Source organism: Verticillium alfalfae, genomic scaffold (genome assembly GCF_000150825.1).
Source record: "Verticillium alfalfae VaMs.102 supercont1.9 genomic scaffold, whole genome shotgun sequence".
NCBI lineage: Eukaryota > Fungi > Ascomycota > Sordariomycetes > Glomerellales > Plectosphaerellaceae > Verticillium > Verticillium alfalfae.
Genome location: NW_003315030.1, coordinates 1,271,294 through 1,298,216, shown reverse-complemented (window position 1 = coordinate 1,298,216; position 26,923 = coordinate 1,271,294). Strand labels below are relative to the sequence as shown.

The 26,923-nt window shown below is 57.3% G+C and overlaps 11 protein-coding genes across 11 annotated transcripts in view; 8 read left to right on the top strand and 3 right to left on the bottom strand.

Annotated features, from left to right (window-relative positions):
* Positions 1-815, top strand: part of VDBG_07350 (conserved hypothetical protein) — a gene marked incomplete at both ends in the record, with an annotated part of 3,687 nt that extends 2,872 nt beyond the window's left edge. Inside the window, one exon of the mRNA XM_003002733.1 lies at positions 199-815. Coding sequence (XP_003002779.1) covers positions 199-815 — 617 coding nt within the window. The remainder of the gene's footprint in view (positions 1-198) is intronic.
* Positions 816-966: 151 nt separating this feature from the next.
* On the bottom strand, positions 967-3,847 carry VDBG_07349 (conserved hypothetical protein; the record flags this gene model as incomplete). Its single annotated transcript, XM_003002732.1, has 5 exons — positions 967-1,798; positions 1,848-2,979; positions 3,300-3,333; positions 3,441-3,564; positions 3,618-3,847. 5 exons carry the CDS (start codon positions 3,845-3,847, stop codon positions 967-969), a joined length of 2,352 nt encoding a protein of 783 aa, XP_003002778.1.
* A 698-nt stretch (positions 3,848-4,545) lies between these two features.
* VDBG_07348 (nicotinate phosphoribosyltransferase) lies at positions 4,546-6,264 on the top strand (the record flags this gene model as incomplete). The annotated part of the gene is made up of 3 exons (XM_003002731.1): positions 4,546-4,900; positions 5,029-6,082; positions 6,132-6,264. The coding sequence occupies 3 exons, from the start codon at positions 4,705-4,707 to the stop codon at positions 6,262-6,264; spliced, it is 1,383 nt and encodes a 460-aa protein (XP_003002777.1).
* An 862-nt stretch (positions 6,265-7,126) lies between these two features.
* Positions 7,127-10,451, top strand: VDBG_07347 (N-acetyltransferase; the record flags this gene model as incomplete). The annotated part of the gene is made up of 3 exons (XM_003002730.1): positions 7,127-7,149; positions 7,207-7,392; positions 7,463-10,451. The coding sequence occupies 3 exons, from the start codon at positions 7,127-7,129 to the stop codon at positions 10,449-10,451; spliced, it is 3,198 nt and encodes a 1,065-aa protein (XP_003002776.1).
* Positions 10,452-11,049: 598 nt separating this feature from the next.
* On the top strand, positions 11,050-12,132 carry VDBG_07346 (predicted protein; the record flags this gene model as incomplete). The annotated part of the gene is made up of 1 exon (XM_003002729.1): positions 11,050-12,132. The coding sequence occupies one exon, from the start codon at positions 11,050-11,052 to the stop codon at positions 12,130-12,132; it is 1,083 nt and encodes a 360-aa protein (XP_003002775.1).
* Positions 12,133-12,842: 710 nt separating this feature from the next.
* On the bottom strand, positions 12,843-14,316 carry VDBG_07345 (SSO2; the record flags this gene model as incomplete). Its single annotated transcript, XM_003002728.1, has 4 exons — positions 12,843-13,111; positions 13,173-13,949; positions 14,005-14,147; positions 14,303-14,316. The coding sequence occupies 4 exons, from the start codon at positions 14,314-14,316 to the stop codon at positions 12,843-12,845; spliced, it is 1,203 nt and encodes a 400-aa protein (XP_003002774.1).
* Positions 14,317-16,999: 2,683 nt separating this feature from the next.
* On the top strand, positions 17,000-18,004 carry VDBG_07344 (sedoheptulose-1,7-bisphosphatase; the record flags this gene model as incomplete). Its single annotated transcript, XM_003002727.1, has 1 exon — positions 17,000-18,004. The coding sequence occupies one exon, from the start codon at positions 17,000-17,002 to the stop codon at positions 18,002-18,004; it is 1,005 nt and encodes a 334-aa protein (XP_003002773.1).
* A 291-nt stretch (positions 18,005-18,295) lies between these two features.
* On the bottom strand, positions 18,296-19,414 carry VDBG_07343 (conserved hypothetical protein; the record flags this gene model as incomplete). Its single annotated transcript, XM_003002726.1, has 1 exon — positions 18,296-19,414. One exon carries the CDS (start codon positions 19,412-19,414, stop codon positions 18,296-18,298), a length of 1,119 nt encoding a protein of 372 aa, XP_003002772.1.
* A 1,520-nt stretch (positions 19,415-20,934) lies between these two features.
* On the top strand, positions 20,935-21,998 carry VDBG_07342 (thiosulfate sulfurtransferase; the record flags this gene model as incomplete). The annotated part of the gene is made up of 2 exons (XM_003002725.1): positions 20,935-21,893; positions 21,944-21,998. The coding sequence occupies 2 exons, from the start codon at positions 20,935-20,937 to the stop codon at positions 21,996-21,998; spliced, it is 1,014 nt and encodes a 337-aa protein (XP_003002771.1).
* A 648-nt stretch (positions 21,999-22,646) lies between these two features.
* VDBG_07341 (40S ribosomal protein S2) lies at positions 22,647-23,671 on the top strand (the record flags this gene model as incomplete). Its single annotated transcript, XM_003002724.1, has 3 exons — positions 22,647-22,964; positions 23,078-23,329; positions 23,414-23,671. 3 exons carry the CDS (start codon positions 22,698-22,700, stop codon positions 23,669-23,671), a joined length of 777 nt encoding a protein of 258 aa, XP_003002770.1.
* Positions 23,672-24,499: 828 nt separating this feature from the next.
* The window catches only part of VDBG_07340 (pfs), a gene marked incomplete at both ends in the record, with an annotated part of 4,971 nt that continues 2,547 nt past the window's right edge, over positions 24,500-26,923 (top strand). The window contains 3 exons of the mRNA XM_003002723.1: positions 24,500-24,576; positions 24,792-25,810; positions 26,194-26,508. Of these exons, the coding sequence (XP_003002769.1) occupies positions 24,500-24,576; positions 24,792-25,810; positions 26,194-26,508 (1,411 nt within the window). The remainder of the gene's footprint in view (positions 24,577-24,791; positions 25,811-26,193; positions 26,509-26,923) is intronic.

The window sequence follows — 26,923 nt, the reverse complement described above, 5'->3', positions numbered from 1 at the left end:
CGTGCGGGAGCGTCTGGCGGACAAGAGCCTGATGCGATCTGCGCATCTCCGACTTTGACCATCACTGCCGCGCAAGGCGGCGTCGCTGTGAGCATGGTGTTCTCAAATTCGACAGTGGGCACGTATCGCTACGACGGTGGACAGTTCACACTTCCTGGCCAAGGGACGGTATACGGGCGCTTGCCTGACGAGAGTCAGACATCTCCCGCGTGGACGGCGCAGAGCTCGAGATCGGAACGGCAGCCACGGATGGCCATCTCGGCGTCTGGATCGCGCAAAGGGGTGGAACGGACGTTGCGGGGGAATACGCCCTCCAGACGACGGCAAGACTGCACCAAAGCTCCGTCAAGGCACTGGACATGATCAATCTCGACCACGACGGGGCGGAGATCCGCCTCATCCTGACCGGCGGCGACGACAACGGTCTCGGTATGACTGTGCTCCAGCGGCGGCATGGCAAGTACGAGTTCGTCTCCAAGACGGGCGTCAAGGGCGCTCATGCGGCGGCTATCAACGGTCTCGCAATTCTGCAGACGATGCCGCCGAGCCCGGAAGAGCAGGCGCGGCGGACGACGTTTGCTACGGTTAGTAACGACCAGCGCGTCAAGGTGTGGTCCCTAAGATGGGGCCTGACCGAGGACGACGAGGCGCAGCTCACCTTGTTGGCGAACGAAAACAGCGGTGTTGCAGACCCAGGCGATCTTGATGTTCTCGACGGGGCTGAGGAGAAGGATTATAGAGAAATTGTAGTTGTGGGTGTCGGCATGGAGACCTGGCGTTTTGATCTGGCAGGAAAGGGAACATTGCGTAGATAGTAGATATCCTTGATGATAGAGAAAAGCAGTAGACGATCCGGATGTTGGAGCCATTATGATGATGCGATCTTGTGATACCAATTACTTACGATCAACCATTGCGGCATCTTCACGTACAGTGCTGAAGTCAAGACTACCGTGCCATGTATAGTTACGAAAAATATGTCACTACACGCAGCTGAATCCAAAAGAAGTAATCGTCATTGAGCGTCTCGCCCATGAAGGGTATCCAATGCCTAAGTAAGCAAAATGAAAATAACCACGCTATGCAGCTTCCCCTATCGGGAGGCACGGCCTCCGCAACCCCCCTCGTGATATTTGGGCCTGTTCCAATTCCCGTCAACGTCCTCACGAACCAGTGCAGCCACCCCTCTGTCTCCAGCGTGGCCTTGAGCTCCTCCGCGCGCGCCTCGACATCCTCAACCTGGCGTTCGAAAACCAAGACGCCGTCCTCGACATCCCCAACCTTGCCCCCAAGCGCATTGACCTCGTAATCGAGCCGCGCGGCGAGGACCTCAACCTCCCGGATGGCCTCGGTGAGGCGCCCGCGCTCGGATGCAATGAGCTCAGACGAGCCCTGCTTGACGCGCTGGTAGGCTTCAGAGAGCTGATAGTAGAGGCCCTGGATCTCCTCGTGCTCGCGCGTGTAGTGCGCGTCAAGGGCTTCAATGGCCCCAACCTTTGTGACGACCCAGGGTGAAATGTGGTTGCTAATCGAATAGATGGAGCCGTACAGAGCGCGGGCCAGCTCAGCGACACCAGCCTGCTGCTTGAGGGCGACGAGGGGGTCGTGGGGCGGGGCGGTGTCGGGGAGCAGGCCTGTGACCTCCTCCCAGCGCAGCACCGCCTCCTCTGCATCGCCAAAGGAGAGGCGGCGCGGCCAGCGTGCTTCGCTGATCGCCGGTCTGCGGGATGGCGTGGAATACTCGATGCTGTGCCGGCGCTGGAGAAATGCTGCCTCGATGTTTTCGCCTCGTTCTTGCCTCAAAGGGTCCAAGGAGATCCGTCTCGATGGTCGAACCGACGACCGACGGCTGGGCGTCGTCGTTGTCTTCCTCCTTGATCGGCTCACTGACGGCGTGGCTCCATTCGCTGCCGACACGCGAGGGCGGGTCTGCAACTTGCTGGTCGTCGTCTCCCTCGGCTGCGCCCTTCTCGATTTCGTTAGCCTGCTCCGCCTCCTTTTTGAACGAGTTGAGGTATTCTTCCGGCTTGTTCTTCCAGGTGAATGCTCTGTTGATCCCCACCGGAGGAGCTGATAGTGCCGAGTTTTGCTGGAGTGCCGACGTGCTCGGGGTCGCATACCCTCCATCAGAGAAATCATCCCTGCTGGGCCGGCTGGCGTGGCCTCTCCGACTGCCACCTATGGTATCTTTGATGCGCCCGAGTCCAGACCGGGCGTCGCTGACGCGGCCAGCCACGCTCTTGAACACGCCCCTCCGCGATGGATCCTTCTCCCCCAAGACGGCATCATTCATAGTCGCAGCCTGAATAGGAGTTTGGACAGGGTGTAGGGCATTCGCCGGTTCCTCTTTGGTACGCTGGACCTCTTCTTCCAAGGGCAAAGACTGCACCCTTCTGCTGGGCGTCACGAGACCCTCCTTGGCCTCCTTTTCGCCAAAGAGGATGGCGCTCATGTCGGGCGTCTTTTCGTTGGATTCTAGCGCCGTCCTCTTAGGCTTACCGAGCCAAAGCCATTTGGCACGTTCGCCGGAGACCAGGTCGACGAATTTCGAAATGTCCAGCGTCTCAATGTCTCCAATGGCGCCCTTGTCCCGCCCACCGACCAGGCCGATGACGAGCTCGCCTCTCTTTCCGCCGATTTCTGCCACCGTGGATTTGACAGCCTTTTGGACGCCCCAGCCCTCGCCCGCTGCGGCCTTGGCCGTGACGCTGTGGAGCTTGAGAACTGTCTGACGGTCCAGCCGCCTCGTCTTTTCCAGCTTCTGCGACCTCTGGAACCACGAAATACCTCGCTTCGTGCAATCAATGTCGAACACGTCCTTGGCGACTGGCGCTCCCAGGTAGTGGAGACGATTCCTTGCGCCGGACAGCATGCCGAGCAATGCAGCCACAGTCGTCGGGCCGAGGATGCCGTCAGTAGGCTCGATGTTGTAGTATTCGGCGCCGACTTCAGTCCACCAGTTGCCAATGGAGTTTCCGTCTTGTCACAAAGCAGGCCATCGACGTACTCAAACTCGAGTTTGCCAAACAAAAACAGCGCCGTCTGACAGAGCTTTACGAGTTCCAAGACGGACTCGAAAAAGGGCGGGCGGTCGCTCGTTCGGAAGAGCTGATAGAATTTGGCCTGGGTGGCCGGCGTGGGATCGGTCAAGGACATGCCAGATCTGCCAGAACAGCCCAGACGCTTGAGATCCTCATTGACGATAAAAAGCTTTCGGTGGGTTCGAATGTCGCCATCGGGAACAGGAATGACGGTCAAGGCCGAAGGAAAACTGCTGAGGTTCGTCACCATGAGCTCACCTTCGTCCGTCTCCTTCGGTCGTGCGTGATACTGCTGGATGGATTTGAAATACAGCCGCAGCCGAGGTGACCAGGGCGGTCTCGTCTGCGGGAACCCCCAAAACTCCAGCCACCACTGTGTGTCGCTCATCGCCTGTATACGTGACTATGACGAGTGTTGGGAGACTCGCGGAAGCATGCCCACTGTTCCGCCAGATATAGTTCGTATGCACGCAGCACCCGTCGTCGCTCAACACCGATTACAGCTGGGTCGTCTTCGAGGTATCTGGAATCAATGTCAGACATGCATCAGGAGAGTTGTGGGCCTTCAAGGCTTACCGAAAGCCACGGAGTCGGCAAAAATCCATCTCTTTCTGTGGAAGTGGTGCTGGGGCAGACGTAGCAGAATCACCCGAGGCATCCTTTCTCGAGCTCGCAGATCCATTGACCTCAGCTCCGGAAGCCGTGCGGGCATTTCGTGGCGAAGAGTTGACTCGGGCCAGCGTGACCTCCTCCTCGCGGTGTGACCATGGGTCAGGAGGGACCGGAAAGGGGAATCGAAACGACATGGTGTTGCAGCTTCAGGCAAGGCTTTGCCTTTGGCATGGTGACTATTGCACAACCATGAGGGTGTGTAGGCGAGTATGCCGTCGTCAAGTTGGCTCGAGCCGGAGGCAGCCGTGGGCCGAGGTGCAGGAGGCAGGATGCGAAAGGCGATTGACAATGATGGTCGTTGGTGTTGGCTCTTTGCCAACGTGACGCAATGTCGGCACTATGCGATGGGGACCCTCCAGCTTCAGCCACACATCAGCACTGCCACATTCTACGAGTGAAGGCCATCCAGGTTGGGTAGGTACTTTGTCTTAAACGGGCCTAGCAGGAATGGCCCGCCTTTTCGTCCCTGCATTGTCTCGATCTATTTCTCATGTCATACAAGCATTATTTATTACTCGTGTTTGGGGGTGGGTGTCTACCAGAGAGAAAACAGATTGTGCTTCTTTGCGACAAAGTCAAAGCCGGGAGCAGCTGAGGAAGGCTGGCTTCGCTGAAATAGCGCTAAAAGGCAACAGCCTGGCTGCTTTGGTTTGGACAGACTACTGGACCTTGTTAGCTTTGGCACATGAGGTCCTACACTTACCTAGAAATACTAAGTGAACCAGCTTACCCAATTCTTGAGCTTGGCCTTGGCACCAGACCCAACTGCCCCTCCTTCGCATGCCACAAGCCAAGTACTAGCCGTACAACAAGCACCTTCTTCAGACCCTCAACCCTCGACCCCTGCTTGACGTAAGGTAGCTGTGACACATCGTTGTCGCATGTCCAGCCCAGCTCCAGCCTATCTCTCCAGCCAGCGCAGTTGACGCGCTTTCTTCCCAGAAACAAAACCATCTTTTGCTGTGCGCCTGCAGTCGTCAAAATCGCCATCATGGACTTCAACAGCTCATCGCCCTACCCTGCGGGCGTCATTTCCTTCCTGGATACTGACTTGTACAAGCTGACGATGCAATGTGCCGTCACCAAGTATTTCAAGGATGTGCCCGTAACCTACGCCTTCACGAACCGAACTCCTGAGAAGAAACTCTCCAGGGAGGCCTTTCGCTGGCTAGAGCAGCAGATCCAGAGTTCGTGACCCCTCTCTGTGTTTGTGTCTGTTTTCTTTTTTTCGCGCGTGTTTGCCCTCATGATGGTCGTACGACCCATGAGAAATCACGTTCGCGCCGCGGAACCCCGCGCTAACCCCGCCATACAGAACTCGGCAACATTTCCCTGACCGATGAAGAGCACCAGTTCCTCCAGCGTCACTGCCCTTACCTGACAGAAGAGTACCTCAACTTCCTCAAGGAGCTGAGGTTGCGACCGCGCGAGCAGGTCACGACGACATTCACCCCCGAAGGCAACGACACGGGCGCAGACACCGATGTCGGCCATGTCGACATCAAGATCCAGGGTACCTGGTCCGAGACGATCCTCTACGAGATCCCCATGCTCGCCCTAACCTCCGAGGCCTACTTCCTCTTCATGGATAAGGACTGGACCTATGACGGCCAGGAGGAGCGCGCCTTCGAAAAGGGTCAGCAGCTCCTTGAGGCCGGCTGCACCTTTTCCGAGTTCGGCACCCGCCGCCGCCGCGACTACCATACCCAGGCTCTCGTCTTCCGCGGCCTCGTCCGTGCCGACAAGCAAGCCGAGGCCCGCGGCTTCAAGGCCCGCCTCAGCGGCACGAGCAACGTCCACCTTGCGATGCGCTTCGGCATCCCCCCCGTCGGCACCGTCGCCCACGAGTGGTTCATGGGCATCGCTGCCATCACCGACGACTACCGCGGCGCCACCGAGGCTGCCCTGCGCTACTGGGTCGGCGCCTTTGGCGGCAAGCTCGGCATCGCCCTCACCGACACCTTTGGCACCCAGGAGTTCCTGCGCGCCTTCAGCCGCCCCGTCGACCCGGTCGATGGCGATGCCGGCGACTACAAGAAGGCGGACGGCTCCGTCAAGACGTACGCTGAGCTGTTCGCCGGTGTGCGCCAGGACTCGGGCGACCCGACCGAGTACGTCGAAATGCTGCGCAAGTACTACGCCGACCAGGGCATCACGGGCAAGACCATGGTCTTCTCCGACTCGCTCAACATTGAGCGATGCCTCGAGTACAAGAAGATTTCCGAGGCCGCGGGTTTTGTGCCGACGTTTGGTGTCGGCACCTTCCTCACCAACGACTTCACCCGACTCAAGGACGGGTCCAAGTCGACGCCCCTCAACATTGTCATCAAGCTGAGCTCGGCGGCTGGCAGGAATGCCATCAAGATCAGGTCAGTTTTCTTGGGCGTTTCTCTTGTCCTGAAGCTAATTGTGGTGCAGTGACAACTCGGGTAAGAACACAGGTGATAAGGGCACCGTGGAGAAGGTCAAGCAGGAGCTCGGCTACGTGGAGCGCGAGTGGAAGGGCGGCGATGAGACGTCGCGATGGGGCAAGGATGGCGCTAAGCCTTGATACCGCAGCAGACCGCCGAGCGCCAAACCCGAGTGCTGCGGGTTATCACGGCACCGTATGCACTCTGTCTCGGCGCTGAAAGCACCCAGTGACCTGGCCAATACGGCGTTGGCCGTTGCGTTCATCAACCAAGCAAGCACGGCGCACTTTCATCACAAAAACCGCACGGAGCCAGTCCATTGGGACGGGTTGCATCTTTCCCGTGGTGGCTCCGCGGCGCGAGCCGCTCAAGCGACATCCGTCAGCCCGCCCGGATGTTATCCAGTGTAAGCTGGCGAGAGACCAAGGTCAGGTTGATTGATCTTCAGGATGCCCAGCTACCTGAGTCAGTTCGTCCATGGAATCATCGCAAACAGGATTATACCATATGGCAGGCAAGGGTAGTAGAGCTTGGCCCTTTTCTCAGAAGCGGCATAGACCCAATGCTGGACGTAGACGCAGCCTGCACTGCTTGCCAATTTAGAAATGTTAGAAGAGCCAAGAACCTATCAGCCAATAAAAACATGATGTAGTTCAATGCCTAGCATCATAGTATCCCTCAAAAGGAGAAAAAAAAAACCACTGCTGCGTGGCCGGGCGTGCCATGATCTTGATCTATTTTCCTAATGGTGGTATATTCCGTCATAGGGGCGCACCGTAGGGCCCCAGTCACATCTGTCACGCACCGTACTCTCAATGTGGGGTGAACCATCGCAGTCCCACCCTCAACACACCGCCCGGCAGAAAATGTTCTCTCCGCCAAAATTTTGGATGGCAGCTCTCGTAGAGAGTCGTCCAAGCCCATCGAGTCCCGCGCCTGGCTCTTGACCGACGAACTTCACCCAGACGCTGTCACGACCCAACAGCTCTGCACACCGCCAAGATGTCGCAAAAGCAGAAGCAGGTGTAGGTCTACGCCACTCCCTTTTCCCTCAATCAGCATCGCCCTGACACACTCTATAGAGACTCGCGCATCCCCGCGCTCATTCGCAATGGCCTGCAGGAGAAGAAGCGAAGCTTCTTCGTCGTGGTCGGTGATCGCGGCAAGGACATCATCGTGAACCTGCACCACATCATGTCGCAGATGGAGCTCAAGCAGAACAAATCGGTTCTCTGGGCCTACAAGAGCAAGCTCCTCAACTTCACAAGGTACGCTAGTCCCCGAGCATCCTTAACCCCCCCCCCGGGGGGAGCCATGGACTGACGAGTCGCAATGCAGTCACCGACAGAAGCGAGAGAACAAGATCAAGAAGGAGGTGAAGCGCGGCATCCGCGAGGCCAACGATATGGACCCATTCGAAGCCTTCGTTACCCTGCACAACATCCGCTACGTCTACTACAAGGAGACTGAGAAGGTTCTCGGAAACACCTTCGGCATGTGCGTCCTCCAGGACTTCGAGGCACTGACGCCTAATATTCTCGCCAAGACCATGGAGACTGTTGAGGGTGGCGGCCTCGTCATTCTGCTGCTCAAGGGTATGAACAGCTTGAAGCAACTCTACAACCTGTCCATGGACGTCCACAACCGTTACCGTACCGAGGCCCACGACGATGTCGTTGCCCGCTTCAACGAGCGCTTCATTCTGTCGCTCGGCGGCTGCGACTCTTGTCTTGTCATTGACGACGAGATGAACGTTCTCCCCATCTCTGGTGGCAAGAACGTTACGGCCCTGCCTCCTCCCGACCTGGATCAGCCTGTCAGCGAAACCCAGAAGGAACTGGACGGCATGAAGGAGTCGCTTCAAGATACCCAACCAGTCGGCTCCCTGGTTACCCTTGCCAAGACTGTCGACCAAGCCAAGGCCCTCTTGACATTCGTCGACGCCATTGCCGAGAAGACGCTGCGCAGCACAGTCACCCTGACGGCAGCGAGAGGTCGTGGCAAGTCGGCTGCCATGGGTGTGGCCGTCGCTGCCGCGGTGGCTCACGGATACAGCAACATCTTCATCACGTCGCCCTCGCCAGAGAACCTGAAGACGCTCTTCGAGTTCATCTTCAAAGGTTTTGACGCTCTGGGCTACGCCGACCACGCCGACTACTCGATCATTCAGTCCACGAACCCCGATTTCAACAAGGCGATTGTTCGCGTCAACATCCACAGGCAGCACCGCCAGACCATCCAGTACATCAGGCCGCAGGACGCTCACGTTCTTGGCCAGGCCGAGCTGGTCGTCATCGATGAGGCCGCCGCCATTCCCCTGCCCCTCGTCCGCAAGCTCATGGGCCCCTACCTCGTCTTCATGGCCTCCACCATCAACGGTTACGAGGGTACTGGTCGATCTCTGTCCTTGAAGCTGATCAAGCAGCTACGAGAGCAGTCGAGGCCAGGTGCGGCATCCAACGGCGACACCACCGTCGCTGACCGCTCCACGGGCCGCGCTTCCAAGGAGCAGTCTTCTGGTTTCCAGGCTAGCCGTTCCCTGCGCGAGATCACACTCTCCGAGCCGATTCGTTACGCCAAGGGCGACTCCGTCGAGAAGTGGCTCAACACTCTCCTCTGCCTGGACGCGACCCTGCCCAGAGCCAAGGTCAGCGGCCAGGGCTGCCCTGACCCGTCGCAGTGCGAGCTCCTCCAGGTCAACCGCGATACCCTCTTCTCCTTCCACCCCGTTTCCGAAAAGTTCCTGCAGCAAATGGTCGCGCTGTACGTCGCCAGCCACTACAAGAACTCGCCCGACGATTTGCAGCTGATGAGCGACGCCCCTGCGCACGAGCTCTACGTTCTCGTGCCGCCCGTTTCGGAGGAAAACCAACGTCTTCCTGAGCCCCTGTGTGTCATCCAAGTGTCTCTCGAGGGAAAGATCAGCAGGCAGAGCGTCCTCAACTCGCTGAGCCGGGGCCAGCGGCCGTCTGGTGATCTCATCCCCTGGTTGGTCAGCCAGCAGTTCCAGGATGAGGACTTTGCCTCGCTGTCCGGAGCCCGCGTTGTGCGCATTGCCACGAACCCCGAGTACATGGGCATGGGCTACGGTTCCAAGGCGCTGCAGCTCCTCACAGACTTCTACGAGGGCAAGTTCACGAGCCTGAACGAGGAGGACATTGTCATGGAGGACACCATCACTCGCGTCACGGACGAGGAGCTCGAGAACGCGAACCTCCTCGAGGACAACATCAAGATTCGCGACATCAACAAGATGCCGCCCCTGTTCGCCAAGCTCTCCGAGAAGAAGCCCGAGCTGCTCGACTACATTGGCGTCAGCTACGGCCTCACCCAGGAGCTACACAAGTTCTGGAAGCGGGCGACCTTCGCGCCCGTGTACCTGCGGCAGACGGCCAACGACCTGACTGGCGAGCACACGTGCGTCATGCTGCGACCGCTCGAGAACGGCGGCGACAGGTCTTGGGTCGGTGCCTTCTCTCGCGACTTCCACAAGCGCTTCCTGTCGCTGCTGTCGTACCAGTTCCGCTCTTTCTCAGCCGTCATGGCGCTGAGCATTGACGAGTCGGCGAACCTCGGCGCCAAGCTCGACGAGCAGGAGCCCGCGCCCCTCAACAAGACGGACCTTGACAGGCTCGTGTCGCCGTTCGACCTGAAGCGTCTTGAGTCGTATGCCAACAACATGCTCGACTACCATGTCATCCTCGACCTCATCCCCACCATCTCCAACCTCTACTTCACCGGCCGCCTCAAGTCCGACATCAGGCTCACGGGCGTGCAGCAGGCCATTCTGCTGGCCATCGGCGAGCAGCGCAAGGACCTCGACGTCATCTCGACGGAGCTCTCGCTGCCCTCGCAGCAGCTCCTCGCCATGTTCATCAAGATCCTTCGCAAGGTGACGACGCACTTCACGGCCCTCGTCTCCAAGGCCGTCGAGGCCGAGCTGCCGCAGAGCAAGTCCCTCGGCGTCAGCCGCGAGAACGCAACGGGCGTGCACGACGACGAGGTCATCGACCAGCGCTTCCAGCCTCTCGAGACGACGCTCGACGACGAGCTCGAGGAGTGCGGCGACGAGGTCCTGCAGACGCTGCGCAAGAAGCAGCGCGAGCTCATCGACTCGCTCCCGCTCGACGAATACGAGATTGAGGGCGACACGCCGGCGTGGCAGGAGGCTGAGGCGCAGGTGGCCAAGGGGCCCGCGAGCACCGTCGTCAGTGTCAAGTCCAAGTCGAAGCGCAAGGCTGGCCAGACGGCGGCCGAGGTGTATGACGAGGCTGTCGGAGAGAAGTCGAGGAAGAAGGCCAAGAAGGGTGGCAAGCGCGACAGGTGAGCGAGGGGAAGATTTTGATCTCGGAAGACAATGTTATTTCGAGGATGAGACTGTATGTGTTGTCTGCATGACATTTACGCTCACGTTGTACATATCGGGCAATCGGCGTTTGGGGCGAGGTTTGCGTGTTCCAACCAGGTCGGGTAGAGTCAAAAAAAAAGTATGAGCATTCACTCAAACGTACAGCAGAGGCCTCAAGACATAAAGTGTGACTTGTTTCATTCTGGCAGGCGCCGTGGGAAACCCCTCTTTCCTTGTGCCTTCCAGGTGATTCCTGCCTTACCTGAACAAAGCAACCACCTGCCTTCTGCACCAGACAACTCCTTTGACGTGGTCGTGATTCTTCAACACCAGTATTCTTCAACCATAATAGCTCTGTCCACTCCGGAATCCTTTGTTCTTCCCTCCTGTCCGCCGTGGGCGTTAGAATGTCTCTGGTCTTATTGAGCCGCTACCCATATCTCTCCACCGGGAGCTCGACGGCAGCAAAGAAAACGAAGCATCCATCTCACGAAAGACTCAAGGCCGAAGACTTCTTTTATCTTGTCTGCATGAGTCCATCACCATCCAGAGAGCCCATCCTACCGCCCGCGCAAGAATGTGCGTCCAAGACCTCGCCTACTGCATCTACTGCGGCTTCGAGCGCACAATGCACTTCCAGCGCTGCAAGCACTGGATCAAGGCGCTCGCGGCCTACCACAGAGCGTACCCGTCCGACTGCCTCAGCAAAGCGCCGTACCCTCGGGCCCAGGACTGCGGGCACCTCTCGCGCAACCTGAGAATGGCGATACGGCCCGGCGCCTGCCCGCGAGGACCGCCGCCGCCCAGGGAGGCAGCGACCGGCGAGGGACAGAACGGCGGCCAAACTTGTGACGGCGAAGGCTGCCGCGGCTACGAAGCCGAGACGCAGCTGAAAGCCATGGGGCGAGGCGAGTGGGAGACGACCTGGGGGCATCGCATCTTGCGTTGGGAGACGGGCCTGCAGCAAGTCGAGTTCATGACGCACCGCGCCGACGACATGCCTGGCGCTCTCGAGGTGCTGAAGCGCAGCAACAGCAGGATGGGCAGGAGGCAGGGCACCGGCCTCCTCGCCAAAGAGGACAACGTGATGCGCCGCGCTCAGGGGACCGAGCCAGCTCTGCCACCGCCGCCGCCGCCGGACTCCTCCGGCGTCGCGTCCAGCCCCACGATGAAGTTTCTCAAGAAGCCGCAGACCACGCATGCTGTCACTGCCGAGAGCGTGACGGGACAGATTGCCGGCGAACAAAAGACGAGGCGCGTCCAGTGGGCAGGCGCTGCGCAGAGGACAACGGACAAGACCAGGACGGAGCCCGAGGACCAGTTCGAGGAGGATTCGACAGCGCCCAGTGACCAGCTCGCCGCGCTGGGCGTCAAAGTACGCACAATTCTGGCCGGGCACGTCAGCTACATCGACCGTGAGAAGGGGAGGATTCGAGGAATGATGGACCAACATGTCGATCGCCAGAGGGAGAAGGCAACCACCACACGCTCGGCAGGTCCCAAACGAGTCCGCCATTACAACGGGCCCATGGAGCGGCCTTCGCGACACACATTAGGAGACACTGGGGCACCCGTCATACTGGCATGTGCGCTGCACAAGAAAGGGGCCATGAGCAAGGACAGACAGGCCGCCCTCAGGGGCTTGGGATGTGTAATATGAGGCGTTGGAGTTTGCGACACCCGGTCTGCATTTAGTCAACGGCGATCATTTGCGAAGATACCCACTGGCCTGTACGACAGTTTCTGTCTACAGCATAGAATGAGGAGACGAAACTAAAGCAAAGGTCTCGTGGCTAGCACGGGGGCTAGCTACCACGATCGAACAGGAATAGTCATAATCGTAATGCAAACACCGCTGCCAATCAGCATGAGCGTAAGGTGGGCGGCCCATAGTTGAACAAATGATCAGTCGCTACAAGCAAGTCACAGACCGGAGACAACGTTGAACAGACAAAAAATATATGGCAAACCTAGCACTAGACTCATGCCAACGCCGATAATGCTAAGCAGAGCATGACAGAAGCAGAACCACAGACAACGATAAGAGATAACGCCCCTATTTGCAAATACATCCTCCGCAAGAATACTGTCGATCCAGTGGTAGCGAAAGTGGGTGGTATACAACGAGAAAAAGAAGGAGCCGTCCATGCGCGAACGATCCAGCATGCGCTCCTGAAAGTATTTCCAAGGATCCTGGCGTCAAGCCAGGACGACGCTCGCGATTGTTGCGGGAGGCCCTGATGAGATCTAGTAGTATGAGATGAGGAGCCTCGCGCTCCAGAGTGTGTTGAAGGTGCCACGTTGGAAGAGACACGTTCTAGAAACGTCTTTTGGGGGGGAAGTCGTCAAACAGGCGTCGCATATGCCCGCTTAGAATTGTGGTGGTGCCACACGGATGTTGCGTGCTTGACCAGCAGCCCAGTTGTCGCGGGCAGCGTTCGCGCCGGGCTGCAAGTCTCCTGGCCGGACCATCTTGTCCTTGAATACACGGACCATGGTGTCTGCGTCCACGGGCACAGAGTTGACGATAGGTAGAGAGGTGAGGTCGAGTGCTCGCTTTTGGTTGTTGTTGTTCTTGTTGCTGTTGTTGATCATCACATAGGCAACAACCGCGCCGACGATGATGAGGATGATGAGGACTACATCCAGTCAGTATGAGCAAGGGCGGCGCGATCCGGTTGTTTGGTGAGTGAGACTTACCGCAGATACCCAGGCACCACCACTTCTTCTTGCGGGTCTTCCTTGCCGTGTCGACGGCGACGCCAATTTCCTCGTTGCCCTTGTCTAGGTTCTCGGCAACCTCCTCGCCCTTCTGCTCGATCTGGGCGACGGCTGCCTCCTGCTGCACGACAAGGGTGTCCATGTCCTGGAAGAGCTGAGCCAGCTCGACCATCTGCTGTTCGATGCGCTGGATCTCTGCGTGGCGGTCCTGCACAGCGTTGAGGGCAGCACGTGCCTGGCCCTGGCGACTGCTTTGCATCAAGGCCTGGCTGAAGACCTGGCCGCCGTTGGGGTCCTCGACTGCCTGGCGGACCTCGCTCTCATCCGCATCGGGTCGCACAATGCGGTACTGGCGGGCCATTTGCTCCTGGGTCTTCTTGCGGAAGGTCGACTCGATCTGCTGGTACTGCTGGATAACCTGCTTCAGGCGGCGGTCGACGCGGCCGACCTGAGGGCTGTTCTTGGGCGTACGAGAGTCGGGGTTGGACTTGACGACACGGACGCGATCAACGAGAGCGCGGTACATGGTCATAGTCTCGCTGCCAATGCCATCGAGCTGGCGCTTCGCAGGGCTGGCGCCCGATGTGTCGGCGTCGGCGAGAACACGGTCCTGAAGCATGCGCAGCTGGTCCAGATTGCGCTCAACCTCGTCAATTCCAGAGTCAATAGAGCGGCACTCGTTCAGAATGGCGTTGGGATCGCCCTGTCCAAAACTGCCTGCGTTCTGGGCGAGGGGGGCCATCTCGACGTTCGAGCCTGGAACAAACGTCAGTATGCCCATCAAACAAATCGAGGCTTTAATTGTACATACCGGCACCGTAGGAGTCTTGTCCCTGGCTGTACTGATTCCTGCCGCCATAGGACTGTGCTGGCGGCGCACCGTAGCCTTGTTGAGGGGCCCCATATCCGCCAGCGTCGTCCCTCTGGTCGAAGGGGTTCTGCCTTCCTCCGTACCTGTGAGGTCGATTCGGTCAGCAAGAGTTGCGACTGTGAGGTTGAGGGCGCGGTGGTTGTTGGGGGACTGTTGGGGGTTCGTCGGGGAAGGGTCGAAAGTTGCTCAATTCGAGGCAACAACGGGGGCGCTCGTGACGGAGGAGATCTAGACATACCCGTACTGGCTCATGTTGTTAGCGACGAGAAGACCAAGGGGTGCAATGATGCTGAAGTGTGGGTGTGGTATGTGAATGGTAATCTCGTGGGAAGAGCAAAACAGGAGTGAGAATGTCAGATCGTCGGCACCATGCGTCGTATACGGCGTCAGGTACGGGATAGGTAGGGAGGCAGAAGACAGGCAAGCGGTGTACTCGAGCAGTGACAGCCAAGTACGAATGGAGCAGACGGGGTGCAGAGGACCATGTTTCTTTCTTGCGGAGCTTTACAGACGAAACACTGGGAGTACGGGAGATGGGTTGAAACACATACGCTCATTGTGCTTTGCGGAAGCGCGGAGGCTTCTTCCTTGCAAGGTTTTGGTCGGCGGGCGTTTGACGATCGGAGTCGTTAGGAATGCCTCGCAAGAGTCAATAAGGCCGAATATGGTGGAACTCGTGCAGAGCGACAGAGAGAGAGAGAGAGGAAGGAAGAGGCAGAAAGAGAGCGAGGATGAAGGGTTGGTATGCGGGAGGTGGGAATGGATGTTCGAGGTCAGTCTCAGGGATATGGAGCCTTTCTCCTGTGCTGTCCAAAGGGTTGTGCCGAGAGTTGCGAGGGTTGGTGCGGACAATGGCAGTGAAGTAAGGTTAAGTTGGATTGGGCTGGTAGTAATCAAAGCCCCTGACACTGGGTCTGAGGAGGGAAAGGTCAGAGGAGGATCGCCGCCCGGTGTACCAAGTAGTGGCGGCGTAGGGTGGGAGGATTGGTCGAGGGCGCGTGCGCGGGTCTGATCGATTCGAGGCGAGATGGCCAACAGGAGACACAGAAGCGAAGTGAGGATGTCTGCTTTTAGCCGACTGCGACCTTGTGTTCTTTTGGGCAGGCAGTTGACAAGAGACGGCGACAGATGGAGATTCACCTCGTCCGCAACCTGGTCCAGAATCGAAGCAAGACCCAGAAGCAGTCTGCTCGACAAAATGGCAGCTCGCAGACGCAGGAGACGGGCCAGGAGTTGTGAGTCGCTCGCGACGGCCTGAGACGATTGGACCCTGATGCTTGGACAAAGGGCTGGACGCCTCTAAAGCGCGTTGGTTCTGTAACAGACTTGGGGTGAGGGGCGAATCAACATGAGGCAGGCGAGGGCCTGATGCAGGTCCGAGTGGGGCGGGTCCCTCCTGCTTTGCCTTTGGCTGCTTCTGTCCAGCCGATCAGGGGCCAGTACGGTGCCGCCGTTTCTCTTTCCTACCTGTACCGTAGGCAGGCTTGGCAGGCAGGCAGGCAGCGCAGCGCAAGAGGTAGGCAAGTAGGTAAGAAGGCTTGGCAAGAGGCACTGTGGAAGAAAAAGCAGCCCGCTCCGCTCGTATTCGTGCTTCTTCCCTCTGATGTCAGCAGAGTTCCGATAGATGGGATCACTGGAATCCTCACTCAATGACAAAGGGGAGAAAAGGTTCGGTAGGTAGCTAATAGAGCGCCTAGATTACCATCGGTGCGATCGGGTCCTGGGCGAGGATGCTCTAGTGCTGTATTGCCTCAAGCATCAGAACACTGCACTCCTAACGGCGAGCTCCTCTGTCTTTTATCCTTTCCCTGCCCGAAACCTTCGCAGCCTCAGCCCTGCCCGCTTCAACAAGCCCGCCTGCAAGTCTTACCCGACCTGTCGCGCTACTCCTCAGCTCATGCTGGTCATCCATCCTTGACGAATCGATCTCTCATCGTCGTCTGTTCTACTGTCTCTGCCGCCAGCTCAGCTTCCTATACTCGTCCGTTTCCATCCATCTTGCTCTTTGTCCGCTCGCTCGCTCCACGATCCGTTGTCCATCGCCCGCCTCACGCTGAAGCGCTGGCCAGTGCGGCGCTACGATGTCATTTACATTCTTCGGCGTCAAGCGGCTTTAAGCTCTTTTACAGGGGAACCAAGATGACGCTTAAATGACGGAGGGCAATAGTCTGCCTGAGCTTGCATGCCACTCACGTTGGTCCACGTCGTAACCTAAAACGATCTTCTCATCGTGGCTTTACGGGCACGCACACGCAATCAATTCTCATCGTACTCTCATATGGTCCTTTGGCATGTTTCCTTTCCAGATCAACGACATAGTGGATGCGATTTTTGAGCAGGCCGGATGCGAAATGTTTTTATAGGCATCTATCGTACCGACTCTCTACATTTACAAAGTCTTCTAGTGACTGACAAAAGTGAAGCTGCCCCGTGGTATTCATGATCTAAGCCACGCAGAAACGTCAACGGAATACTTGAAGAAGAAAAGGTCCACTTGAGGACATGGACTTTGGCTCTCACTTCTGTAGGCGATTCGAGCATTGGGCTAGATGCCTCCAGCCATGAATCACCAATTACCCAGAGGGTTGCTGGATCATCTCATAAACGAGACACATAGCGCTCAGGAGGCGTCTGTCTCTCAGAACACGCATGCTCCTTTGGATGCCTAACAAATACGCAGCTTTGCAAGCAATCATCGATGTGGCCGGTACTTCTCCGTCCCACCGATATTGTTGAGATCCACACGTCCGGCCGCTGCCGTTGGGTTGAGCGCCGGCGTCAAATCCCTCACCGGCCCGCGACCGGACCTAGCTCAAGATTTATGACCTTAATCACTCACCAGAAGAAGAATCTTTGTACTATTCTTCTCATCAACAGACCTCACAGAGACACCTCTAGGGCACGTCAAAACCGGTAACCCAGCACATTGCACACCATGGCAACCAGTTTGACACCTGAGCTCACCAGCTACCTGGAGGCGGTCCTCCCCTCCGACTCCCGCGCCGCCCTCCGCACATCCCTCCTTCCATCGCTCATCGATGCCATTCACGCCATATCCAAGACCCTCCAGGCCTCTCACCACGTCGCTCTCGTCGGCACCGCCAACGCTTTCGGCGATGACCAGCTCAACGTCGACGTCTCCTGCGAGAACCTCCTCCGCGAGGCCCTCGCCCGCTGCCCCTCCGTCACAACCGCCAGCAGCGAGGAGGACCCTGTCGAGACGCCCGTCCACACCGGTGCCTCAGCCGCAGCCCTCGACGCAGAGCAATACACCGTCGCCTTTGACCCCCTCGACGGCAGCTCCATCATCGCCCCCAACTGGTCCGTCGGCACCATCCTCAGCATTTGGGACGGCCCCACCGCTCTCAACCAGGACCCCGCCACCCGCCAGGTCGCCTCCGTCCTCGGCGTCTACGGACCCCGCGCCACCGCCATCGTCGCCCTGCGCATCCCCGGGTCGACTCCGACGTGCTTCGAAGTTGCCGTGCAGCCCGCCGGCACGGCGCATTCTCTCCTCCGAAAGGATATCCGCCTCGCCGCGCCGCCGTTCAAGACGCGCTACTTTGCGCCCGCGAACCTGCGCTCCGCTGCCGAGGACGCGAAGTACATGTCGCTGATCACGCGCTTCATCACCGAAAAGTGGACGCTGAGGTACTGCGGCGGGCTCGTGCCGGACGTCGTGCACGTGCTCGTACAGGGGCAGGGCGTCTACGTCATGCCTGTCGGAGGCACGAGCAAGCCCAAGCTGAGGCGGCTGTACGAGTTGTGCCCTATCGCGCTGGTGTTGGAGACGGTGGGTGGAAAGGCGGTGGATCCCGTGCACGGTAGGGGAATCTTGGAGACAGAGGTGAAGGACTGTGATGAGAGGGGGGGCCTGATCTTCGGCAATGTGGAGGAGGTGGACAGTGTGATCGAGGCGTTGCTTGGGAAGAGCGCTTAGACTTGATCTATTGCGTGCAAATAGGAGGCGCAGGGCTAATGACAAAAACCGAGATGGACATCGCATTTTACGTATAAACTGACGGCAGTGGGAGTCGTGATTTTTTTCTTCAGCATGGTAAACATAGATGCCTCGCGGCACAGTCCGACTGGGACCTAAACCTCTAACGCCTGGCTACTAAACGAGAACAAAAGCAGAAATGCACGTCCTCACGGGCTTGTCGTCCATCATCATATCGTTACTGGGACCTTCCGTCCATCGTCAATCGTACCAGGGCCGCTGCCCTGGGCCTCACTCGGAAGCCCTGCCTTTGCCCTTGTCATCGTGGGCCTTTGCCTCGGCCTGATCATCCTTGTCTTCGTCAAGGCCCTCGCGCTGCTGCTGCGGCGGCGGTAGCGGCACCTCCTCCATATGTACAGGCTCAGTCTTCACAGCCCTCTCTTCGCCCGCAGCGACAACCTTCTTCAGGATGACCATGTGCTTGTCAAACTCTTCCAAAAGAGCAGCGTAGTCTTCCTTGCTGCCGCCGCCGCTCTTGACCGAGCTCTGCGAGCCGGGCAGCGACTCGCCCAGCGAACCAGTCGTGTCGTCTCCCGTCATCTCAACCCCCTCAATCTTCAGCATCAATGCTCCGCCGTCATCCTCCTCGGCGTCGCTCTGTCCCTCGGCGTCCGCTTTAGGGCCCCGGGCGGCCGATGAATCCTCGATCCTCGTGATCCTCGCATCTGTCACGGCAAAGTCTCCGCTGAGGCTCGACGCCGAAGTCACCCGCCACGAAGCCGAGTCTCCCGTCTTCCCATCCTCGACCGGTGCGACATCGACGAGAATGGCATGGTTCTTCGGCTTCGAGGCGCTGTGCGACGACGACGACGACGACGCGGCCTGGTTTCGGGCGTGCGAGTCGGCGAGCGCGGCGGTCAGGACGGCGGGATCGTCGTCTGCGAATATGTACTGCACGCGCGGGTGGTGTGTTTGCTGGCTCGTCGAGGCTGTGGCGCCAAACTTGGTGTTCGTGACGAGGGTGAAGAAGCCGGCGGGGTCGAGGGAAGGCTGGGGCGGGGCACCGCTCTCGGACCGTCGAGACTGTGAGGATGTCCGGCGCGGGTTCTCGGGAGGCAGGTCTGCGGTATGGAGTGCCGGGTGTGGGGGGTTGAGGCGGGAGGTTGAGTCGTTCGCCGGGGCATGCGTGTCGGCCATCTTGAGAGCTTGGAGCTCGGTCTTGGAGATGGGTCGATGGTAGGTTCGGCGCGTGGCCTTCGATCGCTCGACTAGAGGGCCGTGAACGAAGGGGTGCTGTTTTCCGGAGACGCCCTTCTGATCATCGCTCTTGGATTCGGATGACTTGGGAGCACTTGGGGTCTCGGGGATGGAAGAGAGGGAAGATGGATCGAAGGTCTTTGAAGATGGCATGGTCGGGGCTGTTGGGGGAACGTCACTCTTATCGGTGTGGACTCGTTATCGCCACGTGATCTCATATCAAGGTCGTCGTGATGTTGCTGAGCTTAAAGGGCAAAGGGGAGCAGGAAGGTGCGCTGTGCAACGATAATGATGCACTAGGTTCTTTTCGCCGGTAACAAGTAGTAAACAAATGCTGTGCAGGCGCTTGCGTGATTTCTACGTTGGTATACCTGTTGATTTCCCTAGAGCCGGGTTCTTTTTACAGACAGGCAACAGCATCTCCTCAGCCACAGCCAGTGAAATCAGGCTGACTGCCTCGCCGTAGGCTTTCATCGAGCCCAAGATGTACTTATGGACTATGCATCATTGTCAGAGAGAAGTCTTTCGTAAAAGTATCGAAAGCCAAGGGGTATCATATTTTTCCTGTATAACGCCGCACACTAGTCCGCCATCATTCAGCCTATCTAGGGAGAGCACCATCATTCATTGCCAGATCATTCTGTCTCTGCCTCACCCTCCACCTCTTGCCGAGCTCCTGGCTCATCAGGCTGATTTGTCCATTCAAATTCTGGAGAGCTTAGCTTGCATCCAAATACTCGCGGGGACCCGCGCAGAACCTACTCTGTCGGCACATGGGGCATTGGCCCTTCGCCGCGTCTTGCTTTATCCATTCCAGGATGCAATGCTGAGCAGGAGTCAGCGGAGATGCAGTCACGGGTAGAAGCAAGCAGACCTACCATATGAAAATTATGTCCACATTTTCCAGACACTGTTCAGGCAGTCAATGACTGATCCTTGGCTGACCCAAAGTTGACTTACATAAACTGCAGTCATCGCCAGGATATTTGCAAGTTGGGCATGTTCCGTCGAAATGGACTTGGCAGATGCCACAGACGTCGTCCTCAGGAATATCCCACCGCCACGTTGCGACCGTATCCCAAGAAGTGATTTGCACCTTCATGTTGGGCCACGAAAAGGTTTCGAGTATCAGACTCGGCAGAAGGGCGGCGTGCACGTGAAGATGGAAAGTCACTTCGTTGACATCTGAAGTGGTGAGGGGCAGTTGGAGATGCTGGCAGCCAAACCCGTTAGCAATTGGTTCCACTAAATGACTGCTAATCACATGGCCCAAGCTCCACGCATACAGTGCATTGGTGCAGCTGTGGTCAGCCAAGACAACCGCCCCCTCCAGTCGGAGTCCGTCCAGATGCCGTTCCTTATCAGCCCGCCTGCCTCCCCCATTTCCTGCCGCTGATCGACCTCTCGCCCGCCCGTCCGTCCCTGTGCTGATACCACCACTGTCGTCACGCCTCTGCGAAGTAGTCTTACTCTGCCGACAACAGGGAGTCATCCAACCACCTGCACCGTGCAATGCCTTGTCAAAAGAACCAGCAGTAAGCTTTTGACTTGTCTTCCTCATCCAGGAAGCCGGGTTCCGAAGCTGTGACTGTTGCTCGCCGCCGTCCTCGGCCTTCTCTCTAGCTATCACGCCATCGACGTGAAGACTCCTCCGTCGAACCCCTCACATTAAGATGGCCAGCGCCGCCGTCTACCGCTCGACCCGAGCAGCGCTGCCTCGGTGGCACGCCAGAACCCACCAGATTGGTTTCACGGCCATCTGCCGTTCCTTCTCCTCCTACCTCGTCACCCCGAAAGAGCTGCACGAGGCCTTGCAGAAGAACCCCCCGACGAAGATCAGCACCGATCCGCGAGTCGTCCCCGTCTGCGCCTCCTGGTTTCTTCCCAACGATGGAAGGACAGGCATCGACACGTTCCGCGAGCAGAGGATTCCCAAGGCGAAATTCTTCGACCTCGACAAGGTCATCGACCGCAACAGCCCCTACCCGCACATGCTGCCGTCCGGCAAGGACTTTGCCGCGACCATGAGCGAGCTAGGAATACGCAAGGACGACACCGTCGTAGTGTACGACACGAAGGAACTGGGCATCTTCAGCGCGCCCCGTGTCGGCTGGACGTTCAAGATCTTTGGACACCCCAAGGTCCACGTCCTGAACAACTTCAAGCAATGGGTCGAGGAGGGCCTGCCCACCGAGTCGGGCGAGCTGTATTCTGTTGAGTGTTGCACCTACCAGATCCCCTCGCTGGACGAGAGCAAGGTGGCTGAATTTGAAGAGGTTCGCGAGGTCGCTCTTGACCACAACAAGGAGGGCGCCGAGGGCGTGCAGATTCTCGATGCTCGGTCGCCCGGGCGCTTCGCCGGCACGGATCCCGAGCCCCGCGAAGGCCTGTCGTCGGGACACATGCCCGGCGCTATCAACGTCCCCATTGGTGCTCTTCTCGACCCTCAGACGAAAGCATTCCTCTCGCCTGAGAAGTTGAGGCAGGTGTTCAAGGAGAAGGGTGTTGACCCTGAGAAGCCCATCATTTCGAGCTGTGGCACTGGTGTGACTGCCTGCGTCATTGAGACTGCCCTCGAGCAGGCACAATATGGATCTGCGGAGAAGCGCAAGGTCTATGATGGCAGCTGGACGTGAGTGGCTTGCATTCCAAACATCGAATATCTACTAACTCTGTGCACAGAGAATGGGCCCAGCGTGTCTCGGCATCCGACTCGCTGATCAAGAAGAAGGAATAGGCTGGAGCTGGTGGTTTGATGGTTGCGCGCGATTGCGATACCCCGCTTTACCCCTCTCTTGGTTTTTTTGTACAACTTGGACGTCACGATATCCCGACTCATGGCTTCTGCGGTCTCTTCTTAATGACTGTTGCACATCTGGTGGCTTCGAGTGAATGCTTCTGGGAACGATTGCTTGCTTGGTTCAGTGACAGGACGTACATAGGGTAGTAGAGCAATGCACAATGAATTTGCGATCTGTCTTATGGGTCTGAACCTCTGGAACGTTATGCTCATGACGAAAGCCCAGGAAATTGCGATCTCCATGCAGTCGTTATTCAATTGTCAAAGGAGATGCCAGCATGACGCCGTCATCCCGGTCCCACGGAAATAAACCTCGGTGTGAAGCTCACCGAGATGGTAATCGGTGTGGCCGCCGACCTGTAGTGGGGTCACTGAAGCGCACCCCACCAGCACATTGTGGCCTAAAAGTTGAGGCCGCACCCGCCAATCGAAGAATTAGGGCTCGCATCACCGAGCCACACCAATTTTTGCTGGCCGGGCAAACGAACGGGCCCCCGCAAAATTTCCGCGGCCCTGACCTCCTACTTCGAATTCGACCTCAGAACTCACCCACGCCCAACGAAACCGACGACAGCCCCCAAAAACATCGCCCTTGCGCCGACACGACTGTCACCCGACAACAACACAAGCGCAAACATGGCTGACCGTGGAACAAGCGCCCCTCGCGGCGGTGGTGGATTCGGAGCCCGTGGTGGTGATCGCGGTCGTGGCCGTGGCCGTGGCCGTGGACGTCGCGGCGGCAAGAACGAGGAGAAGGAGTGGCAGCCCGTCACCAAGCTCGGTCGTCTTGTGAAGGCCGGCAAGATCAGCTCCATTGAGGAGATCTACCTGCACTCTCTGCCCGTCAAGGAGTACCAGGTCGTCGATGCCTTCCTGCCCACCCTCAAGGACGAGGTCATGAAGGTGAGCCGCCACAGAACCACGCAGCAGGGCACAGCAATTTTGCTGCGGCCTGGCGAACATCACGGAACACAACCAAAGCACAGCAGCTAATCCGTCCTTCTTCCTCCCAACAGATCAAGCCCGTCCAGAAGCAGACCCGTGCCGGTCAGCGTACCCGTTTCAAGGCCATTGTCCTGATCGGTGACTCCAACGGCCACGTCGGTCTCGGCATCAAGACCTCCAAGGAGGTTGCCACCGCCATCCGCGCCGCTATCATCATCGCCAAGCTCAGCGTCATCCCCGTCCGTCGTGGTTTCTGGGGTACCAACCTTGGTCAGCCCCACTCCCTGCCCTGCAAGGAGTCTGGCAAGTGCGGTTCCGTTACCGTCCGTGTAAGTTGAAATCTCGAACAAGACGACCCGTCGAACCCAATTGGCAGCAAGAGCGGCAAACTGACAAGCGTTTCGCAGCTCATCCCCGCCCCCCGTGGTACCGGTGTCGTCGCCTCCCCCGCCGTCAAGCGTCTCCTGCAGCTTGCTGGTGTTGAGGATGCCTACACCTCGTCCGCTGGCTCCACCAAGACCCTCGAGAACACCCTGAAGGCCACCTTCGTCGCCGTCTCCAACACCTACGGCTTCCTGACGCCCAACCTGTGGAAGGAGACCAAGCTCATCCGCAGCCCGCTGGAGGAGTTCGCCGACACCCTGAGGGATGGCAAGAAGTACTAGAGAGGAGAAGAGGAGAAAGATGAGGGCAAAGAGCAAATGGGGAGCGGAATGGCTACGGGATTCTGTTCACCAGGGGAGTGGCGTTCTTATTTGCGCGTTTCCACTGCATCATCGGTTGGCCAGGGCATGAGATCATGGCTAGGGGCTAGCTCGGATCTGGAATAAAAGATCAAATGCATGACGCTTGGGAGCGGGTGCTCTCCTGGAATTGTGGTTTGACGACTTGAATGCGAATGCGACATGATGAGGCAGTGTGTTATCGATTGCAGAGGCAAGAGAAAGTGTATGAACGTGCACGGCCGTGGCTTACGTGATGAAGTAGACAACAGTTGACGACAATGCATGCCTTGGTAAGTAGAACTTCGTGATGATGCTCGTCTACAACGTCACAGAACCTACCGATTGCCCTGCATCTTTACCACCCCTCACAGGTCGGCAGTATTCTGCAAACTGCCAGCACAGCCTCTCATCACACCACCATTGGCTCGCGCGATGAGGGTATGCAGAGTGACTGGACGCCACTCCGCCCGCCACAGTGCCGCGGCCAACGGAAAGGCAGACTCGAGGCTGAAAACGTGACCGACAGACGAGCTGATCAGATCCTCGGTCTGAGGCAGCAGCATTCTTTCTCATGGTGCTCTTGTCATTTTCCATTTCCGCCATCTCCTTTCGCACCATATCGAGGGAATTGATATTTGAACGCCCTTCACAAGGAGATCTTGGTCCGCACAAGCCCGGAACCCCTCCCTTACTGTGCCCGTCTGGTACGGACTCGATGTTCTTCTCGTAACACCACCGACCTACCGTGGCTTCACGTTATTTCTCGCGATGGCAGCAGCGCGGGCTCATATTGTCCCAGCAAACGGGTTGACAGTACTTGTTGAGCCTGAGGTCGCCTCAATCGAGTAAGCTGAGAGCTTCCCTTATCAGTGCACACGACTTGAAATGTCGACGAGCGTCAATTCCTAAGAAGATGATGGATGAGTCTATCAGGATTGCCGGGTACGGCCGCTTGCTTCTTGATCACTCCAGGGCCCCTTGATTTTCATCTTCCATGATGCTCATGATACCCCGAGGATGTTGCTTAATGTGTAACCTGGGAGTTTCCGTACACGTAAAGAACTAACCAGCTTAGCATCGTATTCGTCCACGGATTTACCGGCCATCCCGAGCGCACTTGGCTCCAGAAATCGCCTTACACTTACCAGAAGCAAGCCAGCTTTGGAACCAAGAACGTACGGTCTTCGAGGTTTCGAGGCATATTAGATAGCTTGAAAGGACGGCCGGAGAACAATGTTTACTGGCCCAGAGATTTGCTGCCCGCTATTATCCCTGACGCAAGAGTCCTGACATATGGGTACGATACGCGAATCAGCCATCCGTTCGGCCCGCAGAGAAGCCAGTCTGGGGTTTACGCCATCGCTCGGGACTTTTTATGTGAACTCGAGGGCAGGCGTCAATCTCCGGGTCGGCCAATTATATTCGTTGTCCACAGTCTTGGAGGTATTGTTGTGAAGGAGTTGTTGAAAGCATCCTCTGAGAGCCTTGACGAGCGCGCCTTCTTGAAGGACGTTCACGACTCAACGGCAGGGGTTTTGTTCTTCGGCACACCACATGCTGGTGCTGACCCACGAGGACTGGCGCACCACATTGTCCAATCGATCGCTAGAGCGATGCGGATCTCAGCCAATTCTCAGGTACTCGACACACTGCTGCCTTCTTCCGAACGACTTGAAGAGCTCAGAGATCATTTCAAGCCAATGGCTATTCGCCAAAATTGGTTGATATACTCCTTCCAGGAAGCTCTTCCGGTTCAGTTGCTGGGCAAGAAAGTAGTCGAAGACGTCTCGTCGTGCCTAGAAATACCTCAGGAGATCAGGCAACACATCCATGCCAACCATATGGAGATGTGCCGCTTCAATGAGCTGGAAGACCCGCAATTTCAAAAAGTCAAGCATGCTCTGCGCAGGCTTGCCGAAGCTGCCTTGGCTCGAACACGAGCTACATCACCGGGCCCTCTTATGGAGTCGGACGCGACTGATCTCACGGAAGAGCAAAAGAAAGTCTTGATTCAGTCCTTGGCATTCGAGCAGCTAGATGCGCGCCAGGGCAGTATCAAAAAAGCACACGACAAGACATGTAGGTGGCTGCTTCAAAGAAAAGCCTACTTGGATTGGCTGGACTCTGAAAATTTTGACCGTCATTATGGCTTCCTTTGGATTCAAGGCAAACCGGGTGTTGGAAAGTCTACGATCATGAAGTTCCTGTGTACTGAAATGAAGAACAGCTCGTGAGTCATCCCTGCTTAGAGTTAGTCTTGAATTATCTGCTTTTGAGTGCATGCTGACCACGGCTTAGTGAATCGGTCAAAGTCATCATTACATTCTTCTTCAACGCAAGCGGTGATGATTTAGAGAGGTCGACATTGGGGATGTACAGATCTTTGCTCCTTCAACTCCTGGATGAGATCCCGTCACTTTGGGCAATCTTCAATCAAATCTATAAGCTACGATGGCGAACAGCTGAACGCCATTGCTGGGATGTAGGTATCCTCCAAGAGCTTTTGGAAGCGGCTGTTGAACATTTGGAAAATCATTCGGTTACGTTCTTCATCGACGCCCTAGATGAATGCAAAGATTCCGATGTTCACGACATGATCGACTTTATGAGACGCGTGAGCCAGAAAGCTGTTCTATTCGGAAGTCAGGTGCGCACATGCTTCTCTAGCAGACATTATCCCATCATCACACTGGATAGAGGTATCGAGGTTGTCCTAGAAAACCAGAGTGGCCATGCCGAGGATATCAAGGAGTATATCGAAGCGAAACTCAAGCTCGGTACGTCACAAGCAGCGAAAGACTTTGGTTCGGAGGTACAAAAAAAGGCAGCTGGAGTTTTCATGTGGGTCGTACTTGTTGTACACATCTTGAATGATGCCCATGTTGGCGGCCAAGGTCGCATCCAGGAACTCAGAACGCGGCTTGACGTTTTGCCACGAGACTTGCACGATCTTTTCAGAAATATCCTCGACAGGAACAACACAAACTTGGAGCACCTTGCGCTTTGCCTCCAGTGGATTCTTTTCGCCAGACGACCGCTGACCCCTCCAGAGCTCTACTTTGCTCTCCATTGCGAAGGAAACACACTAGGGGGCCTCCCGTCTGCGGCGTGGAATCGCGAGGATATTCCACTTGATATGATTGAGAGATTTGTCATCACTTCCTCAAAAGGTCTTGCGGAAATCAGACGAAA